Source organism: Helobdella robusta, assembly GCF_000326865.2.
Source record: "Helobdella robusta unplaced genomic scaffold HELROscaffold_11, whole genome shotgun sequence".
NCBI lineage: Eukaryota > Metazoa > Annelida > Clitellata > Rhynchobdellida > Glossiphoniidae > Helobdella > Helobdella robusta.
The window spans coordinates 2503086-2526601 of NW_008703617.1; the positions used below are offsets into that span (position 1 = coordinate 2503086).

At 32.5% G+C, this 23516-nt stretch overlaps 2 protein-coding genes across 2 annotated transcripts; one reads left to right on the forward strand and one right to left on the reverse strand.

Annotated features, from left to right (window-relative positions):
• Nucleotides 1-562: 562 nt before the first annotated feature.
• On the forward strand, nt 563-17583 carry HELRODRAFT_72210 (hypothetical protein; the record flags this gene model as incomplete). The annotated part of the gene is made up of 5 exons (XM_009012855.1): nt 563-722; nt 1408-1529; nt 1814-1909; nt 17114-17296; nt 17434-17583. Coding segments are annotated over 5 exons (711 nt in total), but the record flags the coding sequence as incomplete, so codon positions are not given.
• Nucleotides 17584-21504: 3921 nt separating this feature from the next.
• HELRODRAFT_167337 (hypothetical protein) lies at nt 21505-22627 on the reverse strand (the record flags this gene model as incomplete). The annotated part of the gene is made up of 3 exons (XM_009012856.1): nt 21505-21598; nt 21900-22003; nt 22451-22627. The coding sequence occupies 3 exons, from the start codon at nt 22625-22627 to the stop codon at nt 21505-21507; spliced, it is 375 nt and encodes a 124-aa protein (XP_009011104.1).
• Nucleotides 22628-23516: the final 889 nt, after the last annotated feature.

A 23516-nucleotide genomic window follows, 5' to 3' on the forward strand; every position in this document is an offset into this window, starting at 1 on the left:
TGACCTAACAGGAATATTTTCCTTGGAAAATTTTTCAAAGAATTTTTCTAAAAAAATATTTTATTTCCAAGAACTTACGTAATCAAATTTAATTTTCTAGAAAAAAAATTCTATTTAGATCTACAGAAATTGAATCTGAAAACTGAGATAATGATGGTGATGACGACGATGACGATGACGACGAAAATGATGATAGCGATGATGACACGGGTGATTATGACATAATGACGATGCCGTTTTGCTTATGACGGGATGGGATGATGATGGTTTAAATGGCAATGATCATAGAAATAGTCAATCGGACGATCCATCAATAGTTCAATCATCCAATCGCACACGTGCAAGCCTCTTTTTGACAGCCTCCAATTGAAAAAAAAATTAAACTAAATAATCAACCACACATACACTGGCCTCCACACACATCTACACAACACACACACCACACATACACACACACACCACAAGTATACACACACACATACACACACACCACACACACACCACAAGTACACACACACACACACATACACATACCCACACTTATCCACACACCACACCACTCCATTCAGGGCCCGACACTTGGTGGGTGCACTACCCTTCAGCCTCGGGCAGCATGCAATCCCCGGTTGACATCATCACGGAGGAAACCTGGCAGGCCAGCAGAGAGAACAGCAACTTCGAACCTCTAGAAATTGACTACAGCTCCATGGGTGGTGGCTCAAGTAGGGGTGCCAGCAGGTACGCCAACCTCTGCTCCAACATCGAGGAAGGGTCCCAGTCAGACGGGGGTAGTGAAATCGTTGGCGAGGTGAAGATTCTCGTCAATAATGGAAATACTAGTCGCATCAATTTCGTTAATTCTAGATCGTGTAAGTGTTGTTTAATTTGTTGTTAGAAGTTGTTGTTGGTAGATTTGTGAGATGACTGTCATCTTTTGTGCTGGTTTTGTTAGTGTTATAAATGCTATGATTAATTTCTTGATGTTACCAATATCATCGTCGATATTGTTACGGTCTGTCTTCCATCTTCATCGCGTTCTCATCATCCTCATCAGCAGCATTAGACGCTCTTAGTTTGATTGTTGTAATGCATTTGGCTTTTAACAGCAATGATTATTGAAATTCTTCTGTCATCGTCCTCATCATCACATCATCATCCCAGTCAGACACATCATCATCATCATCACCATCATCATCATCACCATCATCATCACCATTACTATTATCATTACCATCATCATCATCCACATCATCGTCATCACCATCATCATCATCATCATCATCATCATCATCATCATCATCATCATCATCATCATCATAGCCGTTTCATACGTCATCGTCGTCATAATAAACACCGTTTCATAGCCATCATCATAGTCATCACTCACAATCTTCATCACGACCACAGACGTAACGGGTGGCCCGTACCGCCACTACAACTTTTTACTGGAGCAGATCCACATGCACTGGGGGGAGTCCGATAAAAATGGGTCCGAACATTATGTCAACGGGAAGGGATACTCGGCGGAGGTTTTCACACACACACACGCAAACACACACACACACGCATGCACACACGCACACACACACACAGCTTGATGACTATGACGTGATGGTAAATATGATATCATATGACTGACGCAATCGTTAAGCTAAATTTTCCATTTTAAATGGTGATCATTCATTACATTCTGGCTGTGTTGCTGGTTTCTGTTGTTTTTTATACGTACACGTACACACATGTGCTTACACAGACATACACGTACACACACACACACACACACACACACACTTACACACACAAACATTTGTAGTTGCATTTCGTACACTGGAATGAAGATTTGTACTCAAGCTATGAAGAAGCAGCGCGAAATGATGACGGTATTCTGGTATTGGCTGTATTCGTTCAAGTATGTGTATTTACATGTGTATTTTTTTGTGTGTGCTTGTGTGTGTTATGTGTGTGTGTATGTATGTGTGTGTGTGTGAATCATTACGTGCATATTTGTATCTATATGTGTCTACCAGTGTATCTATAGATCATCTCATTAAATTACGAATCAGTCAGCAAATTGAGAACATTTTTCTCTCTGTCCAAATAAAAAAAAACAACAAACGCGTATAAAATATAAACACAAACTCATTAAATTTTAACGCCTTACTTCGCTAGATGTCAGACACGAAAACAAACACACGAAAACAAACACATACATGTTTATTTGTATGTGTAATACAAATACACATTTGTATTAAACATAATACAACCTCATTAAATTTTAACGCCTTACTTCGCTAGGTGTCAGACACGAAAACAAATGACGCCCTGAAACTCTGGAGTGAAATGCTGGAAGATACCATGTACAGGTTGGGATTGCGATGACGACGACGACGACGACGATGATGATGATGATGATGATGATGATGATGATGATGATGATGATGATGATGATGATGATGATGACGTCGGTAATAACAACGTTGCAGGGAAGAGAATGTACCGATGGACAAGAATTTTCCATTCCATCTCATGATTCCAAGTTTGTATTTTATGTTCGGTAAATAATTTCTTTTCTTCTCTTTCGTTCACTCTCTCTCTCTCTCTCTCTCTCTCTCTCTCTCTCTTTCTTTCTCTTTCTCACTTTCTCTCTCTCTTCTTAATTTTCAAATTCAAATCGTTTTGATTTGTTTTAAGTAGTGTTGCTTATTTTTTATAATTCTTTGTACTGTTATTTAATTTTCTCTCTTTCTTTTGTTTTCTTTCTCTCTCTCTCTCTCTCTCTCTTTCTTTCTCCCTCTCACCTTCTTTTCCGTTATTTAAGTGATAAATTGAAATCGTTGGTTTTGCGAATTTTTTATTGAAAAATTAGACCACAAGTGCTACAAATATAATTGAATGTATAGTGAGCAATGCTAAAAACAACGTAGCAAACATTTTTATGGATTTCTAATTCACAATATAAAATTAATATTTGAAATTTTTACTTAAATTTGAAAAATTACTTAATGAATGAATGAACTATTTAATTAATTAATTAATTAAATAATCGTGTTGAAAATTTGAAATTAACTTTGAACTGAACCATTATTCAATCATTCGACAACCTCACATATATATATAGATGTTGAAAGTAGGATAGATTGATGAATAAATTAATGAGTAAACAAATCAACAATTGAATGAAAACATGAATAAATGAATAAATAAATGAACGAATAAATGAATGAACATGTGAATTATTGAATGAATTTTGATTGGAAAACTTAATGTGCAACATGACAGAGAAGATGACGAAGAAAATGCACTATGTTGCTCAACTAAGGCATTGGAAAATCTGAAAACGAAAATAAAAATCCATATTAGCAGTAGTAAACAATGATTACTAACAAATACTAAAAACTAAATTTAAAAAAAAAACTCAAAAAGTTCAACGATAGCACTACAAAAATCAAAAGCAAATGACCAACTGACCAATCGGAATTTCAGTAATTGTCCAATCTCCAATCATTATGACCACTGGAATGTCTGGCCCGTTCGTCAATTTTTTAATTCCGATTAGTCCTCGCATGTTTATTGGCGGTTTGACGAACTTTCAAATTTAAAACTCAAAGATGCGATGGTATTCGAATAGGTAGTTGACTCGCTGGTGATCTGCAATTGATTAAAATGATTAATTAGGTGAATAATTAATGATTAATTAATTAGTTAATTAATAGGTATTTGTGTGCTTAATTAATAAGCTTCATCATTGATTCATATATAGTTGAGTGTGCTGCAATTAAATTTAATCCTTTATTTAACAATGAGGTTATTATTTTAGCGTATCAGAAATTTGTTCAAGTTATTTTATTTTTTTTAGTTACTAGAAAATTTTCCGAAAATTACTGTAGTTGCGCTTGTAGTAGTTGTAGTAGTAGTAGTTTTTGTTGTTGTAATAGTTCTAGTAGTAGTAGTAGTTTTTGTTGTAATAGTTGTAGTAGTAGTAGTAGTTTCGTTGTTGTTGATTCTGATGTTGTTGTCGTTGCTGTTGTTGTCTGGTTATGTTTCAAATCCAAACTTGCTCCTGCTTATATAGCAGTTGAAATCCGTTGATTAAGCGCGAACCGAACACGGACATTACGTCACCAACATCATCGTCATCATCATCAACATCGTCCTCTTCGTCATTATGATTATTATTATTATTATTATTAAAAGTAGTAGTAATAGTAGTAGTAGTAGTGGTAGTCGTAGTAGTAGTAGTAGTAGTAGTAGTAGTAGCAGTAGTAGCATAAATAGCAGCAGTTGCAGTTGTAGTATTGGCAGTAAATCTTTTTACTGATGTATATATTTTAATACGACTACAATGCTATGCAGCCGGTTTGATTCTAAGAAGAAATAATAATAAATTCATTTGTGCTGCACTTAGAAGAGCGTTTCATTTTAACTTTAAACAATTTTTTTGTGTGTAGGTTTGTTTATGTTTTGTATTTAAATTAATCAGAATAAACCAAAAAGTAAATAATTACTGACAAGTGTGTACATGTGTGGTGTGTGTGTGTACATGTGTGATGTGTGTGTGTATATATGTGTGTGTGTGTGTGTAAAAACCCCCTAACTTCTAGTTACAAAATTCTTGGAAGAACCGCCTACAATATTTTTATGTTAATTATTCATTTAGTTAAGAATACACTAACATATGAACAAACACACAGACACTCACACACACACACAAGCACAAACACACACACACACACACACATATATATATATACATATACAGACGTGTGCATTGTTAAAGCAATATACATATATTTATTGATATGTTTAGGTGTATATATATGGTCTGCTATATTACCATGACTTTACATAGGAATTGAAATAAAGTGATAGTACCTACTTAAGCTTTACATATATGTGAAAGGTATCTGTAGTGTGTTGGAAATGTGAGAAAAATATTGAATCCATCAGAATATTTTTGAACAAAAAAAAATTTTAAAATATTGAAATATTGGGCTCTCAGATATGAAGGTTGAGTGTAACAAATAAATGAATGAAATGAGTTTATTCGCCAAAAGGTTTTTCAAATATTTTATGCTTAGGATCGTGATGTAGGATTAGTTTGACAAGTAAGTGATTTGCTATTAATCAGTCGTGTAATTTTTAGGTGTGTTGTGTGTGTATATATACGTGTGTATGTGTCAATCAATTACACAATACACACACGCGCGTGTTTGTTTGTGGTGTGTCAGTGTGTTCAATTGATTTCGTAGGTTTAAAGACAAGTACTTAGGAGCTAATTATGGTTTTGTATATACTAATACATGTTACGTTATTGATGTATAAATAGATTTGTGAATAAATTATCATTTCTTCACAAACTCATTCGCCTTCGCTCGTCTGTTAACCATCGCCATCACTTCGTCAGCCGTCTTCATTGCAACTGCATCAACCAGTCAATACATCAGCTCTCGCCAATAAAGGCTTCTCACATTGCTCACCATCAATATGGAACAGTTATCATCCATCATCCGTCAACAATCATCAATAGAAACGTTTAAAACGCGATTGAAGCAGCATCTGTTTGAGCAGGCTTTTGGCGGCCGTGCTGACATTTGTTTATCCGGGCGCCTCTGACGCTATGCATAGGGCGTTTATAAATGACATTATTATCATTATTATTATTTTTATTATTATTATTATTTAATAATAATAATCTTTTATTTGTGGGGAAAATAAAAGATTATTATTATTATATATAAATGAAAATAAATAAAAAATTTTAGTGGCCGATTCATCATCTCTTCTAACCGACAATAAAATGTACACGAAAATTTATGACTAAAAAGTAAAATTAATCAGAAAGTTGTGAATAAATTAACGTCGTAAACGACTTCGCTGGTGCTTACCAAGCCTCTCTTGTACTACATCAACCGTTGACTTATTTTTATAAATAAATTAACTAAAAATATATAAATTTCTAAATTATATATATGTTAACTTTTAAAAATTAAACTATGAAATCTTTGAAAAACTAATTATTTCAATTTATGAATCTATGGATCTACAACTAGCTTTTGTATCTGTGAGACAACACTTTAGCCAAGGTCTTGAATGGCGTGTGAATGTGTGTCTGTATGTCGGTGTTTGTGTGTGTGTTTTTTTCTCTTCTGTTTTGTTCGATCGTTCGTTCGTTCGATTACGTCAAATGAAGAAAAAAATATTTAGATATTTATTTATTGCTGTATTGTTTGGTCATTAAATTTAAGAAAAAGTTAGTCCCAACTGTGTTTGCAAATGAAATTCTTTGGAATAATAATGAAGAACTAATTGTGCGAATTGCAGATTAAACTATAACCATCCTTGTTTAAAATCTCTTTCTAGGAATCGGCTTTTGGTCTTTATCCGACCTCCTAATTTTTTAATAGTTAGGGAATTTATTTCTCTTTTTACTTTGTTTCGTCATAAAAATTTTAACTTTTCTAACATGGACCTAACGTTACGAACAGTTGAAATTTCAAATAAGAAGTTTAGCTGGATGGAGATAAAAATTGAAAGGTGCATGTTTCGATGCAGCAGGATGGAGTTTCAAAGAAGAAACTAACTGCTTCTTTTAGAAGATGCGGGAAATTTCATCAAAATATATTTCAATTCGATGAATAGTGCCTATTAAGGTCGTCTCGTCTTGTTTCAATTCGCTCCGTTTTGTTTCGTCTACTATTAAATTTTATACACCAAAACCTCACATAAATCTACATACGAAAAAAGCCACAAAATTCTCAACCAGATAGACCAGAACCGCAACCAATTAAGCATTAAACCGCAACTACATATCTCATTTAACTTTACTAAAAAGCATTTGTTTGGAGATATCAATGGAGACAACTTTTTCACTATTAATGTTTTAAGAAATTTTTAAACTATTAGCGATGAAATGATTGCTGTCTTATCTCAAACACCTGTGGTTGCAGTGTATGTAGTTTGGCTGACTATATACCGAACATCCATTATTTTCTCAAATTAATGAACAAAACTAGTCTCTGCTTTTTAGATTATTATTCAAACAAACCAAAAAATACATATCATAGAGCAATTCAAACAAACTTGTTGATTAATAAACAGTTATTGACATTAAATTAGCATAGATTTGCGTAGCAATATGCGGTTTTAGAATTATCAAAAGAAGATACCAGATACCTGAACAATGTTTTTGTGCGTCAACACGTACGTCTAAATATTATTAAAATATGAAAAATTAAGGGACAAAAATAAGATGGACCTGAAATCATTGATAAATAATGTTCTGAATAATTTATTCTTTGAACAACAACGTTGAATGAAAATTTCGTGACTGAAATATTCTGACATGTAGATTACGTGAAATCTGAAATTTTTACGTAAATTGTTAAACATTTAAAATAAATAGTAATCAAAATTACTAAATAAATAAAATCTCAAATTCAATCTCGATTTTTTTCTTTCAAATAAAAATTCAAAATTGAACTTAAAAAAATAAATAGTGTAAAAATCGAAAATAAATTAAGCAAGGCAAATAGTTGAAATACAAGAACATAAATTATAACAAATAAAACACTAGAAACATTCTTAACAACAAACTTAAACGTATTTTTTTTAACTTTTTCATTTTTAAAAGTAAAATGATGAAAAAGAAAACAAAAAAGCAAAGAGGAAACAAGTTTAGAGGTTTAGATGTTTGTATGTATGAAAGGCATCCATGTGTGTGTGCGTGTGCGTGTGTGTGTGTGTGTGTTTGTGCGTGTATGTGTGTGGAGTGTGTATACCTGCTCATTTGTAAGTTAGTTTGCATTTGCGTGTGAGATTTTTTCAGCACCACACTCTCTTTTGTTTAAAAATGTGTAACATGTATTTGTTTGTGATTGTGTGTGTGTGTGTGTGTTGTATTGTCTGTGTTTGGTTATGTGTGTCTGCGTGTTTCAAAGTTTAAAAACGAAACTAAACATTGAAAATAATGAAAAAATTGTGCATTTTAACATAAGCAACACGACGAGACAACAGATGATAACGATTAACACAACCTACAGTAACAACCTATAATAAATAATAGGTATTGATATACAACATGACTTTAAATATACCTAGGACACCTGACAAACATAATAAATACATTGCTATAAGATTTGTATACATACACATATATGTATATATATATATATATATATATGTGTGTGTGTGTGTGTGTGTGTGTGTGTGTGTGTGTGTGTGTGTGTGTGTGTGTGTGTGTCTGTGTGTTTATATATATAACGTATATATAATGTATAACATAAGATATTTAACATATAACAACAGATATGTATAGTATTTTGATATTTATAATACAGTTTTTTACACAACAATAGGTAGGCTATCACACTGGTGTTTTTCCACTAAAAGTTTTTCTAGCTTACTTACTTTTGTCAGAAATATTAGAAAATGTTAATTTCAAATAAATAATGAATAATTATAATAAAATAAATACGTATGTTTGTGTGTGTGTGTGTGTGGATATATGTGCGTGCGTGTGTGTGTGTGTGTGCGTGCGTGATTTACATCACTAAAAAAATAAATAATATTTTCCATGATCCATTATTTATAATTAGACGAATACTTTTTTTTAAGTTTTTTAATTTTTATAACACTAATCAGATCCTAACTTATCCAAAAATGATCTTTTGTTGAGGACGAACGGATGGATGGACAGAAGAATAGATGGATAAACGGATAGATGGATAGATGAATGGATGAATGAATGGAGGAATGAAACCATTTCGTCTGTCACTCTGATCTATGGCATGGGAAAATCTGATAAAAAAGTTGAAACTAAATTAGTAATATATCAATGGATTGATAGCAAATGATTGGATGAACAAAACTTTCTGGCTTCATATAATGATAACAATATATCATACATATGGTTTATTTTAAACAAATAAATTGAATTTTTCAAAGGTATCAATTATAATATCATGATACAAAGTTAAACTTTGCTGACTTGATATCATTCAAAACAAAATTATTGTGAAAAGTCTTTAAAAATAAATATTAAAAATTTTGTTAGGTTAAATAATTAAATTAATTAAAAAGTGAAATAAAAGTAACCAACCAATTGGAATGTCTGTTATTGTCCAGTAGCCAATGATGACCATTGGTTCGTTCATCAGTTTTTTCTCTGATTGTCCGTCTTGCTGCATGTTGGCCGATTACTATTTTACTTGGGTACTTACTTGAATTTACTTTACTTAAATACTTAAGTTCTCAGGTACTTATTTGCTAAACTTTTTAGATGCTTTGGTATAAAATACACTAAATTTATAGCAGATAATAAGTGATATAATTGAGATGTGATAAATTCTACTCGATCTTTATTTCACAAAAATTAGAATTTTCTTAACAAAAATTTATTTATTTTGAAAAAAATTAGTTTTCTATTGATGTTTCAAATAAATGTTCAAGTTGTTGTTGGCTGAAGTTGTCGTCACCGTTGTGAAGTTATCTTAATTGCTAGGCAGTAGTTTTTGCTGTTGTATCTTGTTTGAATTATGGCTTGAGAGCTCGCTAACGTCGCCTTATATACACATTGTAGCCCCTTGCACAGGTTGTTGTTGATTCATGCTCGTTTGATCATAATTGTCGTCTTCGTCGTCGTCGTTACGATTGTTATGCAGATTTTTATTTCTCTTTATTACCTGTTAAAAATGTCTTTTGTTGAGACATTTTCAGAGGATTTCTTTGGTAATAATGTGAATAAAAAAAAGTGCAAGACTAAGTTCTAAGCTTTATGTAAAGTTATGTATGCCAATTAAAGTCCCTTTCACTCTCTTTTTCCTCTTGATCTCTCTTTTCTCTCTCTTCTTTCTCTTTCTCTCTTTCTTCAAATATTGATTGATTTGCATATCCACATTTCAACGCATGTCGCAATAAGTTTGCACTAAACACCTACGTGCTAATTTCTGTTGAGTCATGCAAGAGGATGTCTGTATGTTTGTTTTTAAGTTTGTTTGTATATTTCTATGCATGTTTGTTTGTATGCTTCTATGTATGTTTGCATGTTCGTCTGCTGTATGGATGAAATATGGGTTATGATGAATTGATGAATAAATAGATAGATGATGAATGATTGTGAAAAAAACGATCGGATGAATGAGGGATCATACGGATGTTTGTATCGATCAATTGTTCAGATAATTCTCTCTCTTCCCCCCACTCTCTCCCTCTCTCTTCTCTCTCTCTCTCTCTCTCTCTCTCTAATTTATGAAATTTAAAAAATTGAAGGTATATTTTTGGTAGGGTGTATTTGAACAATGAACTATAATGTGTGTGGACTATAATTCCTTTATCCTTAATATTTAAAATCTACTTAGCGATTCCCACGAAAAAGTTTGAGAAAATAAAAAAAGATGATAAATGCATTCTCCACTAATGACCAACCATGAATCAGAAAACATGAGTTTGAAGATTTTCATTAAGAGAAATGATTCAACACATCCGATCTCTTGTTACCTAGATTTTAGGTGATTGTCCGCGAAGGATAATTTATGATTCAGGTAGAAAGTTACTAATATTAGGCAGACACGTCTTCGGAAATGATTCAAATGACTGACGAACACAGCAACGCTTGTAGCAAACAACTTAGTTGCAAACAAAATTGGACACACGGTATGACTCTATAAAAGTATCTATACATAGACGTTTTTTTGTCCAATAATATTCATTTAAAAAAATATGGGCCCTCAAACTATTTTTAAATTGTTAAATTGCAAAATAAAAGCATTTGATTTGACATTTTTTCGAATGAGAACTTACTTTTTTATCAGTTTAAATTTTTGAAAATGCCGACCGACGCAAGCGGTCGCTGGTTTTAACTACAGTTTATCCATACATAACATAAAATTAAGTCTAATTATAAATTTTTATTGATAAAAATTTCAAGATTAAATGAAGATTAATTAACTTAATTTTTCTCGTCAAATTACTCTAGAAATAAATTCTAAAGTGTTGACTTTGTCATTTTCATCAAGCCTATCCGCCTCGCTTGCCTACTAAATATCGGTAATCTAAACGCGAGTTTTTTGGGTGCGGTTAAGTTTTTCTTTTCTAGCTTGTAAAGTTAATCGAAAATTTAATCGAATTTACAATTTTTCAAAAATTTTAAAGGCGTGTGAGTATCGGTAGGTCATACATGACATGAGAAATCTATTTTTGGTGATGGCACATCCTATAAATAGCAAAATATGTATGTCGTAATTGCGCTAAAATTAGAATAAGCTCGTTAGCATTGAAAGAATTTGATGAATTCCTTCTTTCTTTTGTTTGATTGTGGTGATGTGTTTGGTGTTCATTGTTTGCTCGCTGACTCACCACACTCATCAGAAAAAAAGGCATACGAATGGCTTCAGCGTCTCGACTGAATTTGATCGGCATCTCAGGTGTCTGGTTCGATATTTCAAAATTGACGGACATTTTTCTTTTCAAATTTATGGTTTTGTAAAACTAAATAATGTCTAATTTTTTCATTTAATTAGTCTGATAACAAAAATTTGAAAAAAATGCTGATTATTTAGTTTTACAAAACCATAAACAATAACGAGGATTATAAATATGACATTTTAGTGTAATAATTACAAAACGTCACAAACACACACACTGCACGCACACGCACGCACGCACACCCCATGCATACAAGCATCCAACATACAAACACACACACATACAACACAGACATACAACACAAACATACACACACACGCGCACACAGACAATGATAGCAGACGGACAATTAATTAAAATATTTAATTTTATCACACAGAACATCCTGTTAAAGTCGGGCTAAACTGTGACCTTGTTATGTAATAAATGGAGACAAACAATGCTTAAACGCCTATATTAACATTTATATACTTGGGTGTCACATACATAAAGAAAGAGACAGAAAAAGAAAGGAAGAAGAAGAAAAAGTCAAGAGAGAGAGAGAGAGAGAGAGAGAGAAAAGAGAGAGAGAGAAAGAGAGAGAAAGAGAGAGAGAGAGAAAGAGAGAGAGAAAGAGAGAGGATGAAAAAAAAACATATAAACACACACATACATACATACATACATACATACATACATACATACATACATACATACAAACATACATACATACATACATACATACATACATACATACATACATACATGCATACATACATACATACATACATACATACATACATACATACATACATTAAGGCAATATGTAAAATGATCAGTGTCAGATCAGGCGACAGCAGGGAACTGTTTTTCGCAACTAACCACATTTCGTGCTAGTTGCAGCGGTTCGTGCGTGTCTGTGAGCTTGAAAATATCCAACTGAATGCCGACATGTGCAATTAACGACAAATCAAAGTGTTAATCCATTTGTTACTTGATGTTTGACGGTTCAATGTCACTCATCATGTTTTGGTTTTAACATACATACATACATACATACATACATACATACATACATACATACATACATACATACATACATACATACATACATACATACATACATACATACATACATACATACATACATACATACATACATACATACATACATACATACATACATACATACATACATACATACATATTAATAAATGGTAGTTTATATACATAGGTGCATTTATTTTCATGCGATTGACATCTAAATTTTTCAGTGTTTGATTTAGGTTTCGAAAAATTTATTATTTTGTTTTCAATTTTATTCGATTTATTTTCAAATTTGTTTATGAAACGTCTTCAAATTTCAGACAACATTAAAAATTTTTATTTAAAACGTTGATATTTTTATTTTATTTCGTTTTTTTTTATAAAAAATGAATAGAATCTAAATCGTTAATTTATAAAAATTGAAAGTGATTCAACGACAAATGGTTTCACGTAATGATATTTCATCATTAGTTCACTCATCTATCATCATCATCATCATCATCATCATCATCATCATCATCATTGTTATCATCTTTATTTTTTTTATTAGTAGTATTAGTAACAGTAGTAGCGTGGCACTAGTCACAGCTGCAATGGCGGCAGTAGAAGTAGCAGTACTAGCAGCAGTAGCAGTAGTAGCAGTTGTAGCTGTAACAAGAGTAGTAGCAGCAGTATTACTGTTAGTTTTACTTCTTCACCAAATCAACTAAATAATTAAGCTGTTACTTGGTTAACCACAGCGGGCCTGTGATTGTTCCTTCCTATTGCTTAATTACTTACCCAAACGCCTACTGGCTACTATATTTTGAAAAATTTTACGGAAACTAATTAATTAACAGCAAAATTTCGGAGAATGATAATCTGTCACCTGATTGTCCTTGTCATCGTCGTCGTCATCATCATATCAAATGATATCATCATCGTCGCCATCGTCATATCATTTCAATATTATTATTATTATTAGTCGTTGTTAACGTTGTTGAGGTTTTTATCGGTGCCATCATCACCATTGTCGTCATCGTCATAATCTTTTTCCAGTGACGTCATCATTATTGTTATTATTATTATAATTATTATTATAATTATTATTATTATTATTATTATTATTCTGACATGGTGATGATTTTCATCTTGCATCATCATCGTCGGTCATTTCATCACCGCTTTTTTTATCATCATACGAACAATGGTAATAAAAAAAATAATAATAATAATTGTCATGATTATCATTAATGTCATCCGTATCATCATCATTATTAACATCATCATCATTACATCATCATCACATCATCATTACATCATCATTACATCAACTTTAAAATTATCATCCCAATCGTCATCATCAATTTTATGATCATCGTCATCATCACAATCATCACAATCGTTATCGTCATCATAACGTTATCATCATAACTATCACTATCATCATCGTCGCCATAAACTTATTAAAACTATTTAAGAAGGCTTGTCCGACCATCAATCAAGTTGATTTGCTAATTTCTTTTCTATGTTCCTCATATTTCCTCTTTGTTACACACGTGTATGTGTGTATGTGTGTGTGTATGTGTGTGTGTGTGGGTTTATATGTGTGTTTATTTGTGTGTCTGTAGTTCATGTATGTGTGCGTGTATCTGTGTAGTATACGTGTGTGTTTGTGTGTGTGTGTATGCATGTGTGTGTTTTTGGGTGTGTGTGCGTGTGTATGTGAGTGGGAAGTTAGCGTGTGTACTGTACATATAGAACGGGATCTAACATTTATATAGCATTATGTAGTTATTGTTATTTATTATTGGTGCTTTTTATTAATTTGTTCATTGCAAGAATTCAAAGAAAGTTATAGCAAGATTAATTGAAGCGTGTTGTTTGTTATGTCATATATGGCATGCCTTCGTAAACATTTGCACCACTGCTTTTGATGTGCGTGTGAACTTGTTTGTGTATGTGTGTTTGTGTATGTGTGTTTGTGTATGTTTGTATGAATATATGTGTGTGTGTGTTTGTGTGTGTGTGTGTGTTTAGTGTCTAGATTTAAAACTCATTACTTAATTTTTCGAAACGATTTTACTTTATGTTTTGAATCACACATAGGTGAAAAGATAAACACACATAATTAGTGTATACAAACACGCACATATAGATACCCACACACACGCACACACACACGCACACATACATACCTACTTACAAATATACATACATAATTGAATAAGTTACATGAGAAATAAGACAATGAACAAAATCTTTACTTAACTATACTATCTCTGACACTTCAGCTCAATTTCAACTATCATTGTTTCATTTGATAATTTATAGACAATGAAATAAAAGAGAGAGAAGAGAAACTACAGTGAAAAAGAGAGAGAGGGGGGGAGAGAGAGGAAGAGAGAGAGAGAAACATACAAACATGTTAGTAGAAGGACTCATTTAAAAGTGGCCGAACCTTAAAAAATCATTAATTGTCGCAGTTACGTAGCAAAAAATAAACATTTTTTCAAAGAGTTTTTTTATCTTACTGAAGAAAATAACTTGAATTTCAAGAAAAAATAAGATCAACTTTTTATGCATACTCACACACGTACATAATTCTAAACGCCCGTCAGCACACAAACAGACAGACAGACGCACACATACATATACATACATTTAAACAAACATGCATAAGTTTTGTTTCGTTTTTTCATTTCTTTCAATGCTATTTTCTTATTCTTTCTTATATTTGTGGGCAAAAATAGAATTATATTTGAAATATTTTAAAAAAATTTAAACACAAACTATTTTTAATGGTTTTCAATAGCGCCCTAAATTAACTCATTTAACATGGTTATACACCATACATATTGGACTTTCTACCATTCAGTATTCAATTGGCTTTAACAGACGTAAAATTTTGAAATTTTAATATTTAATTTACTGAATAAACAAATAAATAAATATCAACAGCAAAAATTGTTATAATAACTTTTATTATTATTTTTCTCGGATATAATTCAGCTAACACCCCGTTATAACTATTGATAAATTCCTATTGATAAAAATTTTACATGTTGTTTAGTGGGAAGTGATTTGAATAATCATTTGATAAGATTATATGGAATCAATACACATTCTTGGTCTGTGTTTGTGTGTAGTGTGTATGTGTTTGTGTGTGTACGTGTGTGTTTGTGTTTCTTACTTTTGCTGCAACTTAAAATATCGTCTCGTCTCGCTATTCTTGTTTCGTCTCGTAAATTTGGATTGCTTTATGTGTCATACGAGATTGTTATTTCATTTAAATGTATGTGTGTGTTATTTGTATTGCATGTATTAATTTGTTTGGTTCTGTGTGTGTGTGTTGTTGTATGTGTGTGTGCAAATGTGCACGTATGTTTTATGTAGATTTATTTCTTAGTTGTTTGTATTTATACAGGAAACTTTTTTTTGGTTTTCTATTTTATTGGGTTGTTGATAATTCAGCGTATGTTGGCGTGTTTTGGCGTGTATGTGTGTGTCCGTGCGTGTTTGAGTGTGTTTCCGTGCGTGTGTGTTTATTTGAAATACGTTTGTTTAAGTTGGTTTTCTAACTAATGCACTAAAGTTTAGACAAACAAGCATACGTTAAATACGAAATGTGGATTTAATATGCATGAATAATCTGTTTGTTTTAGCAAATTTTCATGCATTTGAAACGAATGTAGGTGTGCGTGTGTGTGTGTGCATGCTTGTGTGTATATTTGTGTGTGTGTGCGTGCGTCAGTGTGTAAATGTTCTGAAGTTTTAAGCTAACATTTTCCATTAAACATTTCTTCCAAAATTAATACAAAACGTGTTTGTACTATGGAAAGATTGATGTTAATCTTTTTATCTCAGTACAGTGGGAAAGCCCGACAATTGGTGTGCCGCTAATTACTTCTTACGTTTCTGCAATCATTTCTAAGTAACTTAATTTGGACTAAAGAAATTAGCATTTCTTTTTCCCTCTATTTTTCTCGCTTTCCCTTTACATATGACTCTCTCTTTTTATTACTCACATCACCATCATCATCATTTTTTCTCCTCCTTCTTCTTCTTTTTCTTCTTTTTCTTTTTCTTCTTCTTTTTCTTCTTCTTCTTTTCCTTCTTTTTTTCTTTTTCTTCTTCTTCTTCTTCGTCATCTTCATCATCATTTGCGACAATCCTCCAACACTTAATCTTCAACGTATCAAAGTAATTAAGTTGAAGTGCATTTCGAAACCTTCTAAAAAGACGCACACACACACACACACACACACACACTTACATACACACGCACACATACAGACACATGTATACATACCCACGCACACATACAGACACACATGTACACACACACACATGCAGAAGCATTAAACTTAACGAAAATATTTGTATTTTAAAATATTGACATTGTTTATGATACTAAGAAGTTTTTTGGAAATTTTTTAGTATTTGGTTAACGATTAAAAGGCTTTACAGCTGTTACAAAGAATTTAATTGTCTTCACATCTAACGATTTGTCTGAGGGTAATTGTAAATCAATATTTCTTTGTTATTTTTTTGTGTTGATTGTTGTCAACGATGTTTATGTGGTTGTTTGTTGTTGTTGTTGGTGCTGGTGACAATGTTGTTTATGTTGTTTAGATCATAAGTACCAAGTACCCACAGCATGGCAAACCTTTAGCATATGTGCAAGTTCATACAAAAACATAAAAACACTAAAACCCACACAGACAAACACACACAAACACACACAAACTCACAACCAGAGGACACGAGCAAGTTCTGGACATATCAGGGCTCACTGACCACTCCTCCGTGCTATGAAAGTGTGACCTGGGTCATCTTTGAAAACTGCATCTACACAAGCAGTGCTGTGGTCAGTTCATGTGTGTGTGCGTGTGTGCGCGTGTGTTTCTGTCTGGTGAACGATTTTGAAGGTTTTTACTCTCTCACTTTTTCACTCATTCTTATTTACTCACTCACTCACTCACTCTCTCGCTCATTCACTCACAGTTGAAGAAGTACAGAGAGTTGAAATATTACGCGGAGAATGAGACAAGACCGGACGATGAATTCGATGGTCAGCTAAAGACGAACAACAGGCCTGTCCAGCCAATCGGAGTCAGGAAGGTTCGTCAAATCAATAGTCAATTGATTGACTGATCGATTAACTGATTGATTGATTCATTCCTTCATCTATTCATTCATTCAATCATATATTCATTCATTCATACCCTCAGATATCAATCCTCCAGTCTAGCTAATTTCATCCAATCGTTTTTATTCAAAAAATTTCAACTTTTTCAAAAGTGCTCATTTTACATCCATTCATCCATCTCTGCAGATATGTCACGTAGATAGCGCTCTCTTCAGGTCAATACACGAAGGTGACAGAGGCGGGAGTGGCGGGGGCGGCGAACCCGGACGGCCGTTTCGGGGGGGCGGGGGTGACGAAAAGGTCGATGGTCACCTCCGCTCAATTCAGACCCACCTCTGCAAACTTGGATCTGCTCTTCGCCACCGCGGGTGATGATGACGACATCTGTTGTACTGTCTCATGATGTTCAGGATGAAGAAGATGAGGATGATGAGAAAGAAGAGCAGAAACGATCCTGTTGAATACAAAAAAAAATAATAACAAAAAATAACAAAAAATCAATCTGAAAAACATCGTAAAATTTAAATGGCAATTTTTTCCATTTTTTCCGAACTGAACGCTTTTCCACGTTTACGATCTCTCAGTCCTTTTTCTAACCGATGTTTCATTTCAATTTAATGATAATCATATTTATATTAACAACAATAACGTATGGCGTAACGGTAAAGTGCTTGGCATTATCATTGCAATGACCGGATTCGATCGCAAAGATATCCAGGCTCATCACACGCAATGTGTGTGATGCGTTGTTCCACGTGTATTTACATGCATAGTGTGCTTGTCGTTGATACCTCTGGGGAATATTGCGAGAATTGTACTAAATAAATGAATGGATAAGCTTTTGATCTTGTTAACTATTAAATTGAAACTTAAATATTATAACAATATTATTTTAGTTATAATTAAATAAATTATATCATACTAAATTAATTACTCCGTTATTATTAAAAAAATAATTTTCTGCCCACCCCTCACTAGCACTTTCATTTTCTTTCACAATTTTTCATTTTAAATCATTTTCTTGCTCATATTTTATTTTATAATAAAGAAATTATTTAATTATTCATTGAGAATAATTATTAATAATTAACATATGATAAATGTTATAATTGTAAACAGCAATGTTCATGCGGTGTCATTGTTTATAAACAAACACGAATACTATCTCTGTATGTGGCATCATTGTATAATGTATATATACAAATACATTAACTTTGTATGTTGTATTTTTGTATATATACAAATACATAATTTATGTACGTGGTATATTTGTATATATACAAACTTGCTGTTTCTGTTTGCGGTACGTTTGTATATATGAATACAAACAGTCTATCTCTGTTTTTAGAATCTTTGTATACATATATACAAAACATAGCAGGTATCAATGTGTGATTGTATTTGATACAAAACATCGTAGATACAAAGATAACCATCCCATTCACACATACAATCACATAGATACTATATTTGGGATTGTACATGCAAAAGTAATTATTAAGCATACAAACACATGTGTTTAGATACTTAGATATACAACAGAACTCAGTGTATTGTATCCGAACTCATTATAGAATGATGAAAAAGAAAGCGCGCGTGTGACAATGTATAAGACAAATGTATATGTTCACATTTTCAACATAGGGAGGAAACATCAATGTATCTATTCATGATATTACGTAAGAATCCCATAGGCACGTTTATAATAATAGTCTGTTTCATATCAATTCTGTTTGTATTTTTTACCTTTGTGTGTTTAAATCTTGGTAAACCTATAAACTTCTTTATATTTAAACCAGATTTATCCATTGATTTACATTTAAACGAACAACACACTCACAACACACTCACAACACACTCACAACACACTCACAACACACTCACAACACACACAAACACATACACTCAAACACACACACACATACACACACACAGGAGCGCTTAGAAACTTTTGCACATAAACAGCTTCAAATGCAAGCGAAAGCCTAGTCAGAATATTTCCGTGTTTAAGAGAATTGGAAATTTGTACAACAAACTGCTAAGTTCTTGTGCTCAACCCATGTTAAATAACCATTATTCCTATCTAGCAGAGGAATTTGTAATAGAATTAAATTTACACCGAAGTTTTGTGAAAATTACACTGTCTCAAATCACCCTGCATTATTAAATCTCAACCTACGTCTCAGTAGGCAAGTATGATGAAACCTAGCGTCTAACCTGGCGTCTAACATAGACACGAAACACATACCAGACATAAAGACCTACGTATCTGCAACCACATATTTAGCAATACACACTTAAACCTAAACAAAAATACACACACACGCACACAAACATTAATTTTTCACTATTTTGAATCTTCATTTAAGCAACAATTTCATATTTCATGTTTGGACTTTAAGCCATCATTTAATATACATATCTGTTGAAGAGCTATGTTATATGAGCCGCACATGTGACACACAAACACATAATCACACGCACGCACACAACACACACAAACAGTACATACAAAAACAGCAACATACATACATATACATACGTACATATTCATGTACATACAAACATATAAATATTCATACATACATACATATGTGTCATCAACCATTACATTTATTGCTACTTGTTATTTCTTTGTTCATCGACTGCACTGCAATAAATTATTTCTTCTTTTTTAATCTGTTTATTCCTTTTTAAATAAAAAATTTAAAATTTTAGAATTAAAATCTTTTTTAAATATAATAATTTTAATCATAATTAATTTATATATCGTAGCGCGACGGTGTAGTGGATAAAGGCGCCTAACCATATAATGCCAAGATGTGACATTGATACTGGGTTCAATTGCAAATTTCTCACATGAAATCATGTAACACGAAAATATAAATAACTACTGCATAGGTTACATAAATAGTAGAAGCATTAAGATAACAGTAATTCGTTACAGCATTAAAGAGAAGTTAGCAGTTTAAAATTATATTATAAACACAAACGTTGATAAAATATATATACAAATGTACAAAGATATTCAACGGCTTGGACGAAATTAACAGCAAACCTCTTTAACATTAAAACGGCTTTCTATCTTTAACTTACCATTGACCTTACAATAGTTATAAATAGTAACCGGAAGTAAATAACAAACTGATCAATGCTTGATCATGATTGACATGATAATGATGATGGTAATGACGGTGATGACGACGACGATGATGATGACGACGATACTGAGTAAGTAAAAATAGCCAATATATACTCTAAGCAAGCAAGCGAGCGTTATAGAGTCATATTATATAAAGTGAATGATAGTAGCATTTGTTCAACATTACATAACAACGATCATCACTCAGAAGTGTGAATTATAAGTGCATTGAATGTTTCGAAATATTTTTTGTTGTCTACGTTTTAATACCTTTCCTGATACAATATACAACAATTTTTAATCAAGGATCGCCTTTGAGAGCCGATTTGAAAAAAAGTTATCGTCTAGATTATTCTGTTACACTAAACACATCTTCACTCAAAGTGGGATTATTTTTATTAAAAATTATAAATCAATCAAATACTTTGAATTTTCAAGTGGTTAGATGTGTGTTTCTGTTATATGCCTGTGTATTTGGGTTTGTTGTTGTGTTGTTCGTTGTTTCATTTATTTATATAAAAAAAACTTGAAATGTCTTTGCGAGTAGGTTAACAAAATCAAAATATTTTCACAGTAAAATTTATGAAGCATGCAGTTACGTGAGTGCACTCTGCTCCACTGGTCGGTTTAATCTAGTTTCATTCTTATTTTATTAACTTATTATTCAAATTTATTTTAAACTAATTAACATTTTTGCTCGTTAAAAAAAATTTTTCCATTTTTAATGAGTGCATTTGCATTTTTTATTTTGATTCATTTTAAATTTTATTTTCAGTTAAACTAATCAGCTTTTTATGAGATTCTGCAAAAATTCCAAATAGGAGCGAACTTTGGCGGCAACTCCAATGACGCACTGTTTCTTCACAACTTCTCTAACGCTGTAGTACAATATAAGCAGTTTCACGTTGTGTGGTTTTGTGTGTGTTGTGTGGTTTTGTGTGTGTTGTGTGGTTTTGTGTGTGTTGTGTGGTTTTTTGTGTGGTGTGTGTTGTTTAGTGTGTGGTGTGTACGTATTTTTTTGTATGTGCGGTTTATGATGTTTGCATAGAGTCATTGTGTATTATTGTATTTTATAGTCGTTTAATTTGATATTGTTATACGATTTAAATATTAAAATTCAGAAAAAAAACACAACGAAATCTTTGCGAAAAGACTCAAATCAATCGCAGCAAATCAAACTCGAGTTTCGGTTCGACGGGCAGTCCAATGACAAAGCTAGAAATGCCAGTGAGGTACCACGTGACTCGGTCCATAGTGCACATCAAGGGCCCTCCACTATCACCCTGTACATGAATGAGTTACTGTCATTGTATGTCAGTTGTTTGTTTGCGTGTTGTTTGCACGTTGTATGCTGTTTATATGCTGCTTGTATGCTGTTTGTATGTTATTTGTATGTTGTTTGTATGCTGTTTGTATGCTGTTTGTATGCTGTTTGTATGTTATTTGCATGCTGCTTGTATTAGTTGGACGTTTGTAGTAGCTGGTTATGATGTGCTTCTGCCAAAATTTTGGCGTGAAAATTGAGATACACTTAAGCGGGTACTAAGGAAGCACTTCTAATGGTTATTAAGTGCATACCTTCAGTTACCTATACACAAACCATAAGATCATTTCAACATATCCAGATAAATACATAAACACACAAGCATGCATACAAAAAAAACAGACAAACATGCAAGCAAGCAAACAAACAAACACAAACAACACAAACACAACTCTCGCCCGCCTACTGAGCAAATATTAGCATCTGAATTTTTCTTAACTTTCCCCAAGCATAGATGAACATCATGATCGAATGATTCGTAGAAAGGATTGTTACTGCAGACTTTCAGCGGTTGAATCAACATACGCGCTTGCAGTAGCTCTCGAGAAGTGCGGCCTGCATGTTTCAAATGTTTCAACGACATGCTTAATCAATCAGTCAACCAATCAACCAGTCAACTAATCAATCAATCAACCAGTCAACTAATCAATCAGTCAACCAATCAACCAGTCAACTAATCAATCAATCAACCAGTCAACTAATCAATCAGTCAACCAATCAACCAATCAACTAATCAATCAATCAACCAGTCAACTAATCAATCATTCAACCAATCAACCAGTCAACTAATCAATCAATCAACCAGTCAACTAATCAATCAGTCAACCAATCAACCAGTCAACTAATCAATCAATCAACCAGTCAACTAATCAATCAATCAACCAACCAACCAACCTATATATATTTATAGGTTGATATTATATATTTATATAGCGCAGTTTATAAAATGCAAGTTTTTGTGCAAGTGGTTAGTGACGACGTGTTTGTGTGTGTCTTTATTTACAATTTCCTCTTCAGTATTCCCCTGACATATCAACCACAAAGACAGGGTGCGTGAATCACAGCACTTTAACCATTACACCTGATGTTAAAATTTAAAACATGGAACTGTCAGTTCGTAACCTGTGGAAGTTTTTCCATGGCCTATTGTGATGCACAGCTTCATGGATTCTTCGTACATCCAAGTCTGGATCAAACATATCGGTCGGACATTCCATCGGTATCGAATCGGAGTCCTTCCAGTCGGTATAGGATTATGTGATTAATTTGTTTTCCGTGGTTGTAAATTTATTGAATAATTTATATTTTTCATCCAAAAAAAGTTGAGAACTTAAATAAATTCATAATTATTTAAAAAGAACTATTTAAAACGAATGTTTAATGTAAATAAATAAATTAATCTATGAAATAATTTCGTTGTTAAATATTTTAGCGTATAAATTTATATTATTAAGACGAACCATACGAACCAT